The sequence below is a fragment of the Candida jiufengensis genome (genome assembly GCF_024610255.1).
Source record: "Candida jiufengensis strain CBS 10846 chromosome Unknown scaffold15, whole genome shotgun sequence".
Lineage (NCBI taxonomy): Eukaryota > Fungi > Ascomycota > Pichiomycetes > Serinales > Debaryomycetaceae > Lodderomyces > Lodderomyces jiufengensis.
Window position 1 is genome coordinate 84,982 of NW_026261565.1, and position 19,598 is coordinate 104,579.

The following is a 19,598-nucleotide window of genomic DNA, read 5'->3' on the forward strand; positions in this document are numbered from 1 at the left end:
AAGTTTAAATTAAGAGTACTGTTAAAAGTATTATTTAAAATCATAATTATTATTGTATATAGAGATAATGACTTTTTTTAATTTATAAATAGGTTTACTATTTTCTAGAAGAAAAAAAATTAAAGTGAAGTTGTAGTAATTGTTGATGTAGTTGAATTTACATTTGTTGATATAACTTACTCGTTTCTTGTTGCAAAATAAATGCTTCATGTAAAAAATATCTATCTCATCTAAAGTAGAAGAATAATAAATACACGTTAAAACATAATATGATTAATCTATTAAACTATATAAAATTGTAATGTGAGAATGTTTTTATCGGTGAGAACCTACTGTAATGAGTTTGAAGCTGTAATTTTGTGCAATAATACGATACTATATTTATGTAAACAAGGGATCAGTAAATTCATGACGCTTAAAGAACATTGTCTCTTATTTAAATTAAACTAAATAGCCAATCTATCATTAATATACTAAACCTAAAAATTAAGAAGAAAGTGATGCACCGATGAAATCTCTAACAAGATTAATCATACCCAAAGCATTAGTCCAACCACTGAAAAAAGTAGTAGGTCCATCAACAGCAACATTTCCATTTCTACCAAACCAAACTCTACCACCATATAATTCTTGTGAAGATTTAACTAATTTATCTTTTGCTTGGGAGTAAGGTGGATATCTTACATTTAATACCCAATCATTCCAAAATTTTTGTTCAATAACTGTTCTTTCATGTGTAAAAGCTCTATATGAAAATTTACCATGATATGATCCATAACCTGATGTTCCAACACCTCCAAATGGAGCATTATGTAATGCTATATGCATTAATACATCATTAATAACCAATCCACCTGACCTGATTGTGGTGGTTATGGTTTTAATTTGATCATTTTTAAATGGTGAAGTTGATCCACTTGTGAAAATATATAAAGCTAATGGAGTATCATAATTTCTGACAACATTATGACAAGCTTCATTTAAATTTTTATAAGTTAATATTGGTAAAATTGGACCAAAAATTTCATCTTGCATTGATGAATCATTCCAATCAACATTATCAATAACAGTTGGTGCAACATATTTCGATTTGGAGTCTTGTTCACCACCAATTATAATTTCACCTTTTGTAGTTGATAAAATTTTAGACATTTTTTGAAAAGCTCTATCATGAATTAAATGAGTAAAATTTTTATCATCCTTATTAATATTTGGATAAAATTCTTCTTCAATAATTTTTTTTAATTCAATTATAAATTTATCATGTTTTGATTCTGCAATATAAACATAATCAACTCCAATACAAGTTTGTCCAGCATTTGCAAATCTACCCCAAACTATTCTTCTTGCTATAATTGGTAAATCTTTATCTTTAACATCATCTAATATAAATGCAGGAGATTTACCTCCTAATTCTAATATAACTGGTGTTAAACTTTCAGCTGCCTTTTTAGCAATAATTTTACCAACTAAACCTGAACCAGTATAAATAATTTTATCTACTTTTTGATTTAATAATTCAGTAGTTTCTGGTATACCACCATTTACTGCAAAAAATACATCAGGATCTAATGCTTTTGTACAAATTTCATTAAATAATTTTGAAAATCTTGGAGTCATTTCTGAAGGTTTTAAAACAATAGTATTACCAGCAGCTAATGCACCAACAATTGGTGATATAGTAACAAAAAATGGATAATTAAAAGCACCAATAACTAAAACTACTCCTAATGGGATTCTTTCAATATAAACTGGATTTGTTAATAGATTTAAAGGTAAATCAGTAACAGGTTCAGGTTTTGCCCATTTATGTAATTGAGACATTATAAAAATCATTTCATTTAATCCAGTAGCAATTTCATAATTTTTAGTTTCTGATGAAACTCTATTAAAATCTTTTTCTAAAGCTTGTATAATTTTTAATTGATTATCTTTTATTGCAAAATATAAATTTCTAATTTGATTTAATCTAAATTGTAATGAATGAGTTTTACCCAGTTGGAAACCTTTTGTTACTTTTTCAACTCCAATTGATATATCTTTTAAATCTGTATATTTATATTCATCATAATTTGAACTTTTGTTAACTAAAGTATTTAATGAAGCTGTATCATTAGTAGTAGTAGCAGTTTTTTGTGATAAAATTGATTTTACTTCATCTTTACTTCTTGTTTGATTTGATAAATCATTTGGTTGCTGTTGTTGTTGTTGTTTCTGGTTTTGGTTTTTACCTTCAGCAATATCAATTAAACTTGAAGCATTTGAACTTCTCTTGATTGAAACTCTATGATTTAAAGCTGGTTCTTCAATTGGTGAACTTGGAGCACTTGGTGAACTAAATGATGATTCAACTTGTTCTAATTGAGGTGTTTGTATTTTTTGTGAATTAACTGTTGATGTTGATGATGATGGTGTAAGGTTATTATTGTTATTACCATTTGATTGAGTAGTGGTTGAAGTTGATTTTTTACCATTAATACCTATAGTTTTTGATCTAGATTTATTATGATTTGAATTGCTCATTTTTAGATAGGAATTGATTGATTGAATGATTTAATTGGTTGTTTTGTACTTAATTTATAAATTGTACAACTCAACAAGAAACAAATAATTCAATTGAATATGATTTGAAGAATGGAGGAAATATAATATTTTAAGGGTTTTGAAATTAGTAATAACAACTATTTTCTTTAAAGTTTATAATCTTAACTAATTAAATGCCTAATGGATAATTATTGAAATGAGATAGTAGATCAATAACAAATGGAGAAAACTGTGATAAATTCTGTGTTGGATAAAAATAAAAATAGATAAAAATTATTATTAATGTAGAAATCAAAATTAAAATATTTGGTGGGGTAAAATTATTTATATTCTTTTATTAAATATTAAACTAAGTAAGTTCTATTGCATATGATTTTTATTATAATACTAATATATTAGTACTGTATATAAAGTAAAATAGTTATTAAATGTACCTTAAATCCTATAAGTCCCAATCGGATTTAAACATATATAAATTTACATTTTATTCTTCTTAGCTTTGAATTATCAAATTTATACACAATATTACTTTATTACTAAATTGATTTTTTAATATCTGGGGTAAATTACAACGCAATTTACAAGATTGGTATGAGCATTTTGTATATATGAGACTTTCAAATTCATTAGACAAACATAAATAAATAAAACAATATACATGTAAATAATATATAATTTAATAAATAATAAATAGGTTGAAAAAGGCAAATCTTTTTTGAATTCATTAAGTAAAATATGAGATATTTCATAAAAAGTGAGAATTAAAAATTTTAATAAATAGGAATTTTGTAGTAATAGTGTTTTTAGTTGTTTTACCAACCAAATAATCTTGATGTAAAACTTGTACTTCTAGGTATTGATTTTTGTTGTTTTTGATATGATTGATTATTAGTTTGTTGAGATTTCAAATCTTTAGTTGATGAAGAACTTAATAATTGATAAATTTCTTTTGAATTTAAATTTTGATTATTATTATTTGGTTTTGTAGAATTTAGCGATTGTTTGCCGCTAACATTATGATTCTTGGGAGTTTTAGTGGAATTTAGATTTGAATTTAAATATGAACTTTGTCTTCTTAAATCTATTGGTTGTTTGGATGTAGTTCTTGGTGGTAATCTTGACATTGATCTAACTGATGAAACTGAATGATGATCCATAATATTAATATTATTATTATTATTATTATTTAGGTAATTATTATTATGTAATTTTTGACCAATTACAGATTTATAAATATTACTTAAATTATAATATTGAGAATTTGAAATTGAACTACTTATTGATTGATTTGATCTTGATTTTGGTAATTTTGATTTAATATTGTTGATACTACCACTACCATTTATTGAAGTTTGTTGTTGTTGATGTTGTTGTTGATTACCATTTATAGAATTATTTAAAATTAAATTTGATTTTATATTTGGTTCCATCCATCCACTTTCATTAGTATATAAGTCACTTCTTGATGATCTTCTACTTCTTATTGAATGTAATCCATCATTTTGATGATATTGATAAGTATGTGATTTATTAAATTCATTATTTAAAGTTGGAAATTCACCTAATTCATCATTTTCTTTTAAAGAATTAATTTGTGGATCAAATTCTTCATCTTTTTCTATATTGGCATCAAAATATTTACCTCTTGAATATAATGGTATTGGATTATGATGAGATGTAATTGAATGTTGAATTGATCGAGGTTTTGAATAAATTGTTGATGTCGCACCACCTAATTTATTTTGTTTTACTGATTTTGTCAAAGTTTTTTCAAATTCATCTAGTAATGAATCCATTGAACTTTCTGATTTTTCATCAATTGGTATAAAATTGTTATTAAGATGATGATGATTGTGATTGTGATGACCGTTGTGATTATATTGATTTGAATTTATAATATTACGTCCTTGATATGGATTTTGTAGATGATGAACTTGTGCTGATTTTTTGGGAACTGGTTGTTTAATCTTTTTAGGACTCATATCAAAACATGCGATGTTTGTGTTCAATGATTGTAGTGACGACTGTTTTTTAACTTTATTCGAGGCTGGTTGACTAAAAGATGTTGGAGCATAATAAGGATGAAGATTATGATTTTGTTGCTGTTGTTGTTGTTGTTGTTGTTGGTGAATTTTAACTGGTGTGTTTAATTCGAAATTTTTTATGACATCTTGAGTTGGTGAGATTGGTGCAGAAGGTGGTGATTCTGGTATAATATTATCAATAATATTATTTGCCGATGATGATGATATAAAATTCAAAGTTTTTGGACTATCTTCCATTAATTCTTTTGGTTTCATATCTAATTGTTTAAAAATCAGCTGTTCTTCCTCCTCTTCCTCTTCTTCTTCTTCTATTTGTTTATGTTCATCTCTGACGTAGGTTTGAATTGCTTCATCATCAATTAAATCATTACCACTACTATTTCCATTAATTAAAGTATTTTCAAATTTATATTCATTTTCATATTTTACATTTCTTTCCAAAGTTCCCTGTAATATTTCAATAACATTTTTTTCATCACTATTTATAAAAATTTTCCAATACCTTTTTGGGTTGATGAGCTGTATTAAAAATGTATTAAATGCAATTCTTAGTATTTTAATTTTAGGTAATAATGGATATATAAACAGTTTACCACCACATGATAAATAAGTAATATCTCCATTATGTAATTGAAAAATTTCAAATTCCCCATGAGCTAATAAAGAACCATTGACGTCATTTTTATGATTTAATTGTAAAATTTTGGATGATTTATATTTGAATAATGTTACTTTTTCATCCAATTGTAAATTTATAGGTTGTTGATCTTGATTAATTTCATTTGTAGTTGTACTTGTTGCGCGAGTATTTGGTGATTGTTGTGAATCTTTTTTAGATTTTAAATTATCTCTTAGATTTGAATGATTTAATTTTGTATCATTATGACCATTATTTTGTTTATGTCTCATTAATGCTTCTTTTCTTGGTGATTTATAAATTTGATGATTATTATCATTGGATGATTCACGAAATATTGGAGGTTGTTCCAATTGAGGAGTTATGGTTGGTTTTTTGGATTGTGATTGAGTTTGAGTTTGAGTTGAAACATTAGGAGAATGAGGTGATTCTGTTGTGGTTGTAGCTTGTTGACTGATTATAGGATCAATCTGTACAGATTGCTCAGTTTTATTACTTTCAATTTGTTGTTCTTGTGTAGGTAGTGCTTTTGAGGAAGTAGTATTATTATTAATCTGGGGTTGATTTATTTGTTGATGTAATTTGTGGGATCTTTTATACAGTTTATTTTTAAATTTACCTCTCTTTTTCTTGCTTTTTTGTTCTTCATTGGTCGTTGAATTCATTGTGTTTGATGTTGTAGGTTTATTTTGATTTTCGTTAGTAAGTTTGGTTGATTCTTCATTATAACCATTATTATAATTATTATTATTATTATTCTGACTATTTATTTCCCCATTTGTATTTTGAGAATTTAGCATAGCTAAATAGAAAATTAATTATGAGACTTATGTTCTTAACAATTATTGGTTGGGAGTATTAATTTAATTATTTAAACGAGTTTACATATAACCTTTCAATATCTTTTTCAATTAATAAATTGAGATTAACTCTATGGGTTGATAATTAATTTACTTAGAATTGAAAATTTAATTTTTTTTCTCTTTGTTTATTTTTTTCTCCATATTTTATAATTTAATGTATGTACTGTATTAATATATTAGCACCAACTAATATAACCGTTGAGGATAATAAAAGGGTTTTATTAAAAGAAACAAATTGATACAGAGTCTCATCATTAACACCTGAATGATAAGGGGCTACACTTGCTTTAATGATACATATATACAATTATGTATATTTTAGCTATTAATATGTATTTATATCGGTGTCCCAGATAACATTTGTACATGAATAATATGTATTTATATAATTTTACCAAATTAATCCTGAAATTTTTTCAACATCTATAAACATCTATAAAATAAAATAATTTTCCCTCCATATTTTAATAAATGAAATTCTGAATATATTATGCTTCTCCCAATACTCTTGATTCTCTTACATATGAAGCAGATCTTGTTGCTTGAGGTGGTTGAGTGTTTGCACCAATACTGGTACTTGTACCTCTTGTTCTACCATTATTGCTAGTTCCTGATTCAATATCTTCTTCCACCAAAATAGGAGTATATTTAACACCTCTAATATTAATAGCTTCATCTTCTTTATAATAAGTAACTAAAGGTTCTAATTTTGAGATTCCTTTTGCTAAAAATTTTTCAATTTTTAATAAAATATTTGAAGGTGGATATAATTTATTAATATAACCATAAGCTAATAAATAACCAGTTGTAATACCAAATATATGACCAGGTAATGAACTTGATGGGAAAATAATGAAAAATAAAGCAGCAAATAAAAAAGGACTTAATAAAGTATATATTTTAATATCATATCCACCTAATTGGAAATTTGTTAAAATTGGTTTATATTGATGTTCTTGATAAGCCATAAATGCTAAAAATGAAAATACAATTCCTGATAATCCTAAAACACCAGTTTCTGGATAAAGCCATAATCCAACAACACAATATTGTATAGCAGCTATAACAGTTAATAAATTTAATGTAATCCCTGTATGTATTGTACCATGTCTTTTTTCAAATATTGCTAATGGAGTAAATAAAGCTAAAATATTTAAAAACCAATGTAAATAATTAACATGAATTAAACAATAAAGTGATATAGCATTTAAATTAAAATCTAATGGAGATTTTGGATATAATATTAGTGAATCCATTGGAATATCATATGAATTTTTTAATATACATAAAATTAATGTAAAAATAGTTAATCCTGCTGTTAATGCTGGTGTTTTTTTCAATGTTTCATATGTTGGTGGGAATTGATGAAATGAAGAAGTCATTGATGATGTTGGAAATGGTAATAGTGATGGTGTTGATCCCTCCATTTTTTTTAATAATTTGTAGTTGTTGAAAGTGTAGTTGAAATTGTTTTTGAAGAAGCAATCTTATTCAATGCTTGATGTAGTGATTTATAGAGCTTATTTAAAATATTTGAAACCTCAGCTGATAGGATAGATATATGTTGTTGGATACTAAACCTCTTGGACTATAAATTGGTTGTAAAATTAATTGTTTTGATTTTAATAGTTTCTAGAAATGATTTTTTTTAGTCTAAATTTAATTAAAAGATAATTCAATATGAAATACTTCAATCTATTTTGTCAAGTGTCGAAGAAATTTATAACAATATTTAGATTAGAGATCATCATTATTCATTAACTTCATTAAATATACAATCTATTAAAATTGTTCATTAATCTTTAATCTTAAATCATTAATTAATTTTTGTTTTTTAATGTTATTTTCATTAATTAAATTAATTTTTTCTAACATTAAATTAGGTGGGATTTGAATTTCATCAATTTCTTTTATATGGTTCTTAAGATTATTTATTTTTAATCTAATCCCACTTGATAAATTATTAAAATCTTTTGGTGATTTAGTACCTTTTGTAATATCAAATAATATTGTATATAAGTTTGGTAATAATTCTATCTTTTTAATTTTGGAAATTGGATCTTCTTCTGTTTCTTGTGGTTGTGATTGGTCTTCAGTTGTTTCTTGTTTAAGTGCTGATGTTGAAGGATCCTCTTGATCTTGTTGAGTTGGTGGTAAATCAGTAGGTAATTGATCTATATCCATTAAATCACTATTTATCTCAAATGTATTATTCTCATAATTTGGTACAGTAGTTCCACTATCTAGATATTGTATTGAGCCAGAATCATTTCCACCAATTATATCTTGAGGTAGTATACTATTAAACTCCGATTGCTGAACTTGTTCTAGATTTAGTTGACTTAATTGTTCATCATCATTGTTGGTACCGTTATTCTCATTATTATTTATATTTATATTTGAAGTATCCGGTTGTTGTTGCAATTCAAATGGGGTTGATCCTGTATTTATCTCTCCTAACATTGGAGATTCTGACTTTAGAGGACTCGTCATTGATAATTTATTATTAATTTAACTGATGAGGTTGTGTTAGTATATAAGTGTAATTGAAACTTGTATTCTATTACCTATTTCTTTTTTTGATAATGTAAAGGTTTTTGTAAATACTCGCTACCAATTTAGACTATTAAAATTATTATTGGAAATTAACATCTGTACTACAATAATAATAATAATAATAATAATTATAATACAAAAATAAATAATAAAATTTATAAATAAAATATAAAAATAAAATAATGGATGGCAAAATTTAAAATAATAAATTTAATACATGTTTTTTTTAACTTTCTGTTTTTAATTACTTCAGATGCATAATCCGAACGATATTTTCAGATCACATTCAACTCGAACGATATTTTCAGGTCACCTTTTTATTTTAATTTGACTTAATATTTGGTTTAACTATCACGTTGATAAACATCAATATTGGTTTCATTTGTCATACCGGCAAATTAGGTTTGTATCTCGTTGATATTCATCTAGTCTGGATTCAATTCGTATTTATCAAACTAGATTAGTTAATTTGATGAACATGATTTGTTTTTAAGTGTTTGTATTTCTACATAATACAATAATTAATGATTCAACTATCAAACCAGTTCCGCGTTTCTAGGTTGTCCACAATTGTTTTATATTTTCTTCGAGGTTGTCCCTATTGTGTGGATCCAATGTTATGTAATAAATAATGTATTTTGTATTTAATCTTTTTTAAATTTGTAGTTTTTAATCTCTTTAAATTTAGTTGTTGGTCCTTCATTTGACCAAAACTGAAAAGTCTTCGAAATTAGTTTAACTCATCGCTTTCTCAAATCAATACTAAAAAAATAAAGATTCAAAAAGGGGGGTCATCAAAAAGGCACAACTTTTGAAGAAATTGTGCTTGAAGTGGTAATTTTTTGTTGATCAAACACTTTTTTTGGTCAATTGATTTCAACTATATCGTTAACGATGCAAAAAATAATGCAAAATCTAAAAGATCTAAATTTTTCATTCTTTCTGCAGTCATTATTGAAATTCACTAATAACACTGGTTTCAAAGCAAGAGGTTGATATATCCCAGTTTTTACTACTTTTTATTATCTCGATCACTAACATTTTTGATTGTAAGAGTTGTAAATTATAAATGGTCCTCTATTTAATCGTCAATTTGTGGTTAATTGAGTAAATTTTTCTCCCTAAATTAGCGGTAAGCTCGACGTATAATTCTGATTTTTATTGACTCTTTGATCGCATTATCTCCAAAGTTTTTATTGCATCATCAAATCTATAAACATTCGTTGATTTTAACCTCCTAAATTCTGAAACTTTCTAGTTATTGATTGTAAATTAATAGTTTTGTAATAAACAGTGTAATTTATTTAAACGATCACAACAAGTCATAATTGGTTTATAGAGATTAACAATCAATCATCTCAAATGAATTTCTACCGATGTGGTTTCAATAATTTCAAGTAGAGCGTACTTATTATGCAATTTTACGGAGCTGGTTTTAATCAAAATAAGGTGGTCACAGGAAAATATGTAATCTAAATTTGAATTGTAAAACGTCCAACGAATTTAATACAACAACAAATAGAAAATAAGATTTAATAAGGACGCTAAACAAACTTATGACTCAAACACTCCTCATTAGTTATTATGACAAAAAATACCTTATATTTTTATAATCTATTGAAATTAGTATAAAAGCAAATTCAGTAGTTGTTACAATTTTAAAACTCACCTTTATAATTCAATCATCACTTTTTAAAATCTCATCTAATATACAGCAAAGGCATCAATTAAACCTAAAATTGGTCTTGAAGGATCTAAAACTTTTGATAAATATTCAGGATGACATTCTGTACCAACAAAAAGTTTATGACACTCAATATTTAATTCAATCACTTCCATTCTTTTAACTAATTCATCTTTTCCAATAAAAAGCAAATCTTGAGATTCTATTTGCAAATATTTATAATCTCTCTTGTTCAAAAATGGACCAATAAATAAAATATAAAATGATTGTAATAAAAATTCATCAAATTTTGGCAAATTAGATTCACTTTGAAAAGTATCTTCTTCACTATGATTGTTTAAATAAAACTCTAATGGTGTTAATATTTGAAGTAATTGAAATCTAATTTTTGTATTATAATAAATCCATGATTTTGACAATAAATTCCACTCATGTTGTAGTCTTCAGTTTCACTCATAATTTGTTTTTTATTTTTATGAAGTAGTTCTGATTTAATTAATTTTGACATATCTGATTTTAAATATTGCAAACCTTGATTAAGCATTGACAGCAATTCATAAATAACATCTTCAGTTTTTAATATTGTAAAATTTTCTTCTTCCATATCATTTTGTTCTTTCATTTGTTGGTATTCCTTGTGATGTTTCACACTAAACTTGTAATATTTAGATTTAGATTTGATTGATTTAGGATTTATTTCTTTCACAAGCTCTTTTCCAGTTGTTAATTTTTTTAAAATGATCTCTCATCATTAATCCAAACTCTTCTAAAGAAAACCAGTATTTGGATATTGTAAACCATAATCAAATAGACCTTGAGTTGATGGTGTAAGGATATGTTTAAATAATAGCATAAACTGCCTATGGGCTCTATCAACTTCTTTATCTGTAACTTTATTGTCCAGATCTGTAACAATACCCAAACCTAGTTCTGGTTGATTATGTTCATTTGATTTAATTTGCATGTACAGATCAGCTGGTGTTGTTATTTTTTTATGAATTTCCAAAAAAGATTTGTGATCTGTTATTCCATGATTTTCATCGTTGGTAAAATTAGGATTTGTAAATTTAGATAGCTTTGCCTCCAGTTCTCAGTTGACCAGAATATAATTGATCATCAATGTTTTTCCCATCTAATTTATTGGAACTGGATGATTTATGAAATAAATTCAGAATACTAGTAACCGGAGAATTAATTGAATTTTTTCTAGATTTGACACTACCCAGTAAAGAAGGACTTTTGTCTAAAGTTTCTGGTTTCAATATAGTTTCAGTAGTTGATTGTTGTTTCTTTTTAATTAATCTTAATGATGAATGTTTTCTTTGACTTGTAGTGGAGGAATCAATTGCACGATCTGAACTTAATGAATCTACATCAATATAATTTGCTCCTAAATAAGTTTTATCAGCTATATTAGTTAAAGATCTTTTTCTTGAAAATAATTTGGATAAACCTTTTGATGTAGTTGTTGAAGCACTAATATTTGAAAGTTGTGAAGTACTTGTATTAATTTTATTTAAATTACTAAAATCAATATCATTAATTGGATTTATTTGTATTGTAGTATTTGGAGCAGTTGTATTTGCATTTTCTATTAATTTTGAATTATTGTCATTTAAAGACAAAGATGAAGTACTATTAATTATATGATTATCATTTTGGTTGTGATTGTTGGAATAAATACTTTCGTTCATTCAAAATTGAATTAAACTTGATTATTATTATTATGTGTTTATTATAATTAATATCATAAGCTTGTAGCTGATTTATTTAACAATTTATACAATTGATCTATTGAATAATAAATAATATTGTATTATAAGTGAATTGTTAATACCTGTTGTTTATTCTTTCATATAAATTTAATCAAATCAAATATTAATATATTGAATGTATGTAAATACTGTACTACCAAGAGCTAAGAATTGAACTGGTGAAAATTCAATTAATTTTGGTTTTTGTGTAATATTATATCATTATATAGAGTAAAACAATCTCATCTCATTGTTACTATTCAATGGCTATAACAGTTTTGTCCAAAGTCAATCGGAGGTGATCGTCTTCTACCTAGAGGGGCAGCATACACACTATATTATATAATAGTTTATATAATTTAAATGTATGTTGATTTAAGAAAAAAACAGTAAGGGTACTAGCTACCAATTTAGATTATTAAAACTGATATTGGAAACTAACATCTGTACTACAATAATAATTAATAATAATAACAAATAATAAATAAAATTTATAAAAATGAAAAAAATAAAAAAAATGGATGGCAAAAACTAAAATAATAATTTTAATATTTTGATACATGGTCATCTTCCAATTTTGATGTAGTTTAGCTTTTATTTTGACAGCTGCAGTAGTATTCGGATTTGCTTCAACTTTTCTAATTGGTATGTCACGTTGTTAATTGGATTCATGTTGTAGTTATCAAATTTTTTAATTTGATGATTATGATTTGTTTTTATGTGTTTGTATTTATAATTAATACAATATTTAATGATTAAACTATCATTAGAATTATTTTTTGTTGAATGCTTTAATCCTGCACTAAAACTTGTTTTTGTTTGTTGGTGTTTATATAGGTTATAATATATGTAAAATTTATGATATTTTCAAATTTGTAGTTTTTAATCTCTTTAAATTTAGTTGTTGGTTATTCATTTGATCAAAATTGAAAAGTCTTCGAAATTAGTTTAATTCATCGCTTTCTCAAATCAATACTAAAACATTAAAGATCTAAAGAGGGGGTCATCAAAGGCACAGCTTTTGAAGAAATTGTGCCTGAAGTAATAAATCTTTGTTTATCAAACACTTTTTTTGGTCAATTGATTTCAACTACATCGTTAACAATGATGCAAACTCAATGCAAAATTTAAAAAATCTAAATTTTTCACTCTTTTTGCAGTTATTATTAAAACTGATTCACTGGTAATACTGGTTTTAAATTAAGGGGTTGATGTATCCCAATTTTTACTACTTTTTATTATCTCGATCACTAACAGTTTTATGTGTAAGAGTTGTAAATTATAAATGGTCTTCTATTTAATCGTCAATTTGGGGTAAATTGAGTAAATTTTTCTCCCTAAATTAGCGAGAAGTTCGACGTAGAATTCTGATTTTCGTTTACTCTTTGATCGCATAATCTCCAAAGTTTTTATTGTATCATCAAATTTTAAACATTCGTTTATTTTACGTTACTTCTTAGATTCTTAATTACTAAGTGCAAGTTAATACTTTTGTAATAAACAGTGTAATTCATTTTGACGATAACAACTAGTCATAATTGGTTCATAGAGATTGAAGATCAATCATCTCAGATGAATTTCCACCGATGTAGTTTCGATAAATTTAAGTAGAGCGTACTTATATTGCGGAGCTAGTTCATTTAGAATAAGGTGGTCACAGGAAAATATGTAATCTAAATTTGAGTTAAAAAACGTCCAACGAATTTAATACTAAAACAGAAAAACAAAATAATGAATCTACCTCAATACAATTTGCTCCTAAATAAGTTTTATCAACTATATTAGTTAAAGATCCTTTCCTTTAAAATAATTTAGATAAACCTTTTGACTTAGTTGTTGAAGCACTAATATTTGAAAGTTGTGAAGTACTTGTATTAATTTTATTTAAATTACTAAAATCAATATCATTAATTGGATTTATTTGTATTGTAGTATTTGGAGCAGTTGTATTTGCATTTTCTATTAATTTTGAATTATTGTCATTTAAAGACAAAGATGAAGTACTATTAATTATATGATTATCATTTTGGTTGTGATTGTTGGAATAAATACTTTCGTTCATTCAAAATTGAATTAAACTTGATTATTATGATTATTATTATGTATTTATTATAATTAAAATCATAAGCTTGTAACTGATTTATTTAATAATTTATATAATTGATGTATTGAATGATAGTAATATTGTATTATAAGTTAATGGTTGTTACTGTAGTTTTTTCTCTCATTTTATTTTATGAAATCGAAATTTATTTATTAGAATTGAATTTAATTAATCATTTGAAACAGTCATTAACATTATACATGAATGGATTTGAATATAGTTATTATCATTGTCATTTGATTTACTACATACCATCATCTCCATCAACGCCTTATCAAGTCTTACTTATCAATCAAAATTTTTTTAAATCATAATGCTGTATAAAGAAAAGGGATTAGAACTGATGTTAGAAGGAAACTATCCATCAGCTATAAATTATTATACATTAGCTATAAAGAATGATTCATATAATTCAAAATTATTTTCAAGTAGAGCAAAAGCATATTACTTAAACTTAAAGAATGTTGAAAATCCAAGTCAAATTCAATGGAAAAAAATTATTGATGATTGTACAACTGCATTAGAACTAGATAAAGATAATTATGATGCAAGTTTTTATAATGCATTAACTCAAGCTTTTTGTTATAAAAGAAAAGAAAAAGGTTTAAAATTATTAAATGAAACATATATCAAGTCATTATCAAAGGCAAAAAGTTATAAACTGTATCTGTTACCACAAGAAATATATCAAGAAATTTTAAAATTAAAAACTATTCAATATAATAATAATAATAATATTAATAATGATACCAAAACTCAACTGCGAGGATTCAATGAAACTAATAAATTTTTTAATAAAATAGTTTATCTTTTACAAGTTGATTATGAAAAAAAATTAAAAGAAATACTATCAAAAGATGTTGATAAATCAGTATTAGATCATGCCATAACTGAGCATGCAATTCAATACAATACAGAAATTAAAGAATTAATAGAAATGTTTGAAATGTATCATTCAAAAGATCATTCTAGTACACAATCTGAAGGTAGCTTAATTGAAGAAGAAGAAGAAGACTTAAATGATGAAGAACCTCCAGATTATTTATGTGATCCAATTTCATTTAATATATTTCATGATCCAGTTATAACACCTTCGGGACAATCATTTGAAAGATCATGGCTATTTCAACATCTTAGTAATAATGAATATGATCCATTAACTAGACAAAAATTAACTAAAGATGATTGTTATCTTAATTTAGGTTTAAAAGCTTGTGCTGATCAATATTTAATATCAAATTCTAAACAAAATTATAAATAAATTTATACATAATATGGTTATTTGACTACCACAGTGATACTATAAATATCTCTACTACTCTAAATAAACGTCCAAGAAATGATTAGATTGACTTTATGTTTCACTTCGTTTTCTCTAACATTCTTGCAATTCAGAAAATGTATTTGGTCCAAATGATTGTTTTTGTGTGAATGTTTCAAATAATTTTTATCAACAGTAATAATTTTGTGTAATGTTATGATTTTATCCTAATTTGATTTTTATTTCAATTTTTGTTTATATTTGTAATTTTCATTATTAAATGAGAGGTCTATAAGAAATTGTTCTTTCTTGTTCAAAAAACCAGTTATTATTATAATTAATTAATTGAATTTATCTTATATCATACTTTAAAGTTAAAGTTTGATTTTTAAAATAAAGGCTAATACTTTATTATACACCAAGTCAAAGTATAATTGACTTTTTCAATTATTACCTTAACGTCAATTACATCATCTTAGTCCACTTTATTACAACCACAACTAAAATATCTGGCAACTAATATTTGATAAACTGTTTGCTTTATTTCAAAATCACACTAGCTTTCAAGCAAAATGAATAACCCCTTTGAAGATGATGAAAATGGTCATCAATCAAATCAATCTAATTTTTCAATTCCAAAAGTACCATTTTCAGCATATACAAATAATTATAAAAAATCAAAAAGGTATGAGCCATTAGATGATAGTGATGATGAAGAATTTAATCAAGTATACAAACACAACAACAAAACTAAACAAAATGAAGAATTTGTAGGATTTCCTACGTCAGAAATTGGATATCAAAATCATAATAGTAATAAACTGTCTCCAAATATTTTCTCAAAAAGTACATCTAAAGCAAACAATTATAAAAATTCACCCTTTATAGGAACTACTCCAATTTTGGAATTTAATGGATTAAACAATCATAATAACAATTTAGATTCAACGCCGAGAGCTCAGTATGCATCAAAAGAATCACCCAAAAGAATAAGAAATACTGAAGTATCAATTAACAACTTAAATGAAGATCATCAAGAATACGAATCAACTCTTAATGGGTCACCAATAAGAAATTCATTACAAGAAAGTACAATTAGTAGTCAAAGATATTTAGATCCACCAAAACCAATTTTTTCACCAGAAACATTTGAAAAATCTAATAATAACGATGATCAAAATACATTAAATGAACATTATATAAACAACCAAGAATTGGATGAAAAACTATATGGACACGCTGAATCAAAATCATTATATTCAGAATCAACAGCATATAGTGGTAGTTCTTACCTATCTAATCCAACTGATGAATCACAATATTTTGGACAATCCATAGATGGAAATATAATGCAAAATGTAGAGCATAATATAGAGGAAGGTTATGTACCAAATAGAAACAAATTTTTAACAAAAAGAAAAGTTCGGATAGTTGGTGGTAAAACTGGAAATTTAGTATTGGAAAATCCTATACCTAATGAACTAAGAAAAGTTTTAACAAGAACTGAATCACCATTTGGAGAATTTACAAATATGACATATACTGCATGTACTTCAAATCCAGATAATTTTGTTGAAGATGGGTTCACATTAAGAGCTGCAAAATATGGTAGAGAAACTGAGATTGTTATTTGTATTACGATGTATAATGAAGATGAATTTGCATTTGCAAGAACAATGCATGGGGTTATGAAAAATGTTGCTCATTTGTGTTCAAGACATAAATCAAAAGTTTGGGGAAAAGATAGTTGGAAGAAAATTCAAGTTATAATAGTTGCTGATGGTAGAAATAAAGTTAATGATTCTGTATTAGAACTATTAACGGCAACTGGTTGTTATCAAGATAATTTATCACGTCCTTATGTAAATAATAATAAAGTTAATGCTCATCTTTTTGAATATACTACACAAATATCAATTGATGAAAATTTAAAATTTAAAGGTGATGAAAAAAATTTAGCTCCAGTGCAAGTATTATTTTGTTTAAAAGAACAAAATCAAAAAAAAATAAATTCACACAGATGGTTATTTAATGCATTTTGTCCAGTTTTAGATCCAAATGTGATAATCTTATTAGATGTAGGTACCAAACCAGATAATCATGCAATTTATAATTTATGGAAGGCTTTTGATAAAGATTCAAATGTTGCTGGAGCAGCAGGAGAAATTAAAGCTATTAAAGGTAAAGGTTGGATAAACTTAACAAATCCATTAGTTGCTTCTCAAAATTTTGAATATAAATTATCAAATATATTGGATAAACCATTAGAATCATTATTTGGTTATATTTCAGTTTTACCAGGTGCTTTATCAGCTTATCGTTATATTGCATTAAAAAATCATGAAGATGGAACTGGTCCATTAGCATCATATTTTAAAGGTGAAGATCTATTAAAATCTCATGAAAAAGACAAAGAAAATACTAAAACCAATTTTTTTGAAGCAAATATGTATTTAGCGGAAGATCGTATATTATGTTGGGAATTAGTTTCTAAAAAAAATGATAATTGGGTTTTAAAATTTGTTAAGCTGGCAACTGGAGAAACTGATGTACCAGAAACAATTTCAGAATTTTTAGCACAAAGAAGACGTTGGATAAATGGTGCATTTTTTGCTGCTTTGTATTCGTTATATCACTCAAATAAAATTTGGTATACTGATCACTCTTATGCAAGAAAATTTTGGCTTCAAGTTGAATTTATATATCAAACAATTACCTTGGTTTTTTCATTCTTTTCATTAAGTAATTTTTATTTAACATTTTATTTTTTAACTGGTTCACTTGTTCATTATAAAAACATTGGTCATAATGGAGGATTTTGGATTTTTACATTATTCAACTACTTATGTATTTGTGTTTTAACATCATTATTTATTGTTTCAATTGGTAATAGACCACATGCATCTAAGAATATTTTCAAAGCTTTAATTATTTTATTAACTATTTGTGCATTATATGCTTTAATTGTTGGTCTTGTATTTGTCATCACAACAATCCAACAATTTGGAGTTGATGGTGGTACTTCAACATATGTATTAATCAGTATTGTGGTATCTTTGCTTTCAACTTATGGATTATACACCCTAATGTCTTTCTTATACTTGGATCCTTGGCATATGTTTACTTGTCTGTTACAGTATTTTTTAATGATTCCTTCATATACTTGTACATTACAAATATTTGCATTTTGTAATACTCATGATGTTTCTTGGGGTACAAAAGGTGATAATAATCCACAAGAAGATAAGTCAAATCAGTATATTATTGAACAAAATGATGAAGGTGAATATGAAGCAATTGTAATGGATGTAAATATTGATGAAGTTTATCTTGAGTCACTTTATAATATTCGTGCTAAAAGATCTGGTAAAAAGATGAAACCAACAAAAAAGCCAAGAGCTGTACTAGATGGTGATGATTATGCCAAAGATGTACGTACAAGAGTAGTTTTATCCTGGCTAATTGCAAATTTAGTCTTTATAATGACTATGGTACAAGTATATAAACCAGGAGATACAGCAAAAAATATTTATTTGGCATTTATATTATGGACTGTTGCAATACTATCTTTGTTCAGAGCTTTGGGATCTTTGGGATATTTAATTCAAAATTATGCAAGAAGTATTGTGGAAGTGAAAAGTAAATGGGTCAGTAAAAGACAAGGATATACTGTACCGTCTCATAATATAATGAATTAATTGAAATATACAATTAAACTTTAACTGATTGATACCCTTTATTTACTATAGGATAATGATTATATTTAAATAGACTAGATATAGAAAACCTAATATAAAAATTCAAATGACTGCAATGTTCTCGATGTTAGTATTGAACACGATTATTCTACTCTTTATGCACTAGTTCTTAATAATCTCCTTTGGTTGTTGAGATATTTAGTAATGCGTCTAAGTCACTCACATGAGTAGCTATGAGCTTAGAACAAGTAGCAGAAGATAAATCTTGTTCTAAACAACTCAAAAAATAATTATAAATATATTAGGTATGATCTATATGAACAAAAATATATTTTACAAATCTGGGTCGAACTGCGGTACGGTTAATACTTTTTCCTGTATTATCAATCATCATATATATAATACAGCAAGAACATTAATCATTATACTCATTTACAATCTGTTTAAAATTA

At 25.6% G+C, this 19,598-nt stretch overlaps 8 protein-coding genes across 8 annotated transcripts; 2 read left to right on the plus strand and 6 right to left on the minus strand. All coding sequences in view use genetic code 12, as the record gives it.

The window, feature by feature from the left end:
* Positions 1 to 486: 486 nt before the first annotated feature.
* KGF54_005172 (uncharacterized protein) lies at positions 487 to 2,523 on the minus strand (the record flags this gene model as incomplete). Its single annotated transcript, XM_051765942.1, has 1 exon — positions 487 to 2,523. One exon carries the CDS (start codon positions 2,521 to 2,523, stop codon positions 487 to 489), a length of 2,037 nt encoding a protein of 678 aa, XP_051617804.1.
* Positions 2,524 to 3,356: 833 nt separating this feature from the next.
* On the minus strand, positions 3,357 to 6,026 carry KGF54_005173 (uncharacterized protein; the record flags this gene model as incomplete). Its single annotated transcript, XM_051765943.1, has 1 exon — positions 3,357 to 6,026. One exon carries the CDS (start codon positions 6,024 to 6,026, stop codon positions 3,357 to 3,359), a length of 2,670 nt encoding a protein of 889 aa, XP_051617805.1.
* A 551-nt stretch (positions 6,027 to 6,577) lies between these two features.
* KGF54_005174 (putative rhomboid protease) lies at positions 6,578 to 7,516 on the minus strand (the record flags this gene model as incomplete). Its single annotated transcript, XM_051765944.1, has 1 exon — positions 6,578 to 7,516. The coding sequence occupies one exon, from the start codon at positions 7,514 to 7,516 to the stop codon at positions 6,578 to 6,580; it is 939 nt and encodes a 312-aa protein (XP_051617806.1).
* A 355-nt stretch (positions 7,517 to 7,871) lies between these two features.
* Positions 7,872 to 8,582, minus strand: MED9 (Med9p; the record flags this gene model as incomplete). Its single annotated transcript, XM_051765945.1, has 1 exon — positions 7,872 to 8,582. One exon carries the CDS (start codon positions 8,580 to 8,582, stop codon positions 7,872 to 7,874), a length of 711 nt encoding a protein of 236 aa, XP_051617807.1.
* A 1,767-nt stretch (positions 8,583 to 10,349) lies between these two features.
* On the minus strand, positions 10,350 to 11,293 carry KGF54_005176 (uncharacterized protein; the record flags this gene model as incomplete). Its single annotated transcript, XM_051765946.1, has 3 exons — positions 10,350 to 10,678; positions 10,759 to 11,028; positions 11,128 to 11,293. The coding sequence occupies 3 exons, from the start codon at positions 11,291 to 11,293 to the stop codon at positions 10,350 to 10,352; spliced, it is 765 nt and encodes a 254-aa protein (XP_051617808.1).
* Positions 11,294 to 11,396: 103 nt separating this feature from the next.
* On the minus strand, positions 11,397 to 12,023 carry KGF54_005177 (uncharacterized protein; the record flags this gene model as incomplete). Its single annotated transcript, XM_051765947.1, has 1 exon — positions 11,397 to 12,023. The coding sequence occupies one exon, from the start codon at positions 12,021 to 12,023 to the stop codon at positions 11,397 to 11,399; it is 627 nt and encodes a 208-aa protein (XP_051617809.1).
* Positions 12,024 to 14,500: 2,477 nt separating this feature from the next.
* On the plus strand, positions 14,501 to 15,448 carry KGF54_005178 (uncharacterized protein; the record flags this gene model as incomplete). Its single annotated transcript, XM_051765948.1, has 1 exon — positions 14,501 to 15,448. One exon carries the CDS (start codon positions 14,501 to 14,503, stop codon positions 15,446 to 15,448), a length of 948 nt encoding a protein of 315 aa, XP_051617810.1.
* Positions 15,449 to 16,020: 572 nt separating this feature from the next.
* CHS1 (chitin synthase) lies at positions 16,021 to 19,146 on the plus strand (the record flags this gene model as incomplete). The annotated part of the gene is made up of 1 exon (XM_051765949.1): positions 16,021 to 19,146. The coding sequence occupies one exon, from the start codon at positions 16,021 to 16,023 to the stop codon at positions 19,144 to 19,146; it is 3,126 nt and encodes a 1,041-aa protein (XP_051617811.1).
* Between the last annotated feature and the right edge of the window lie 452 nt (positions 19,147 to 19,598).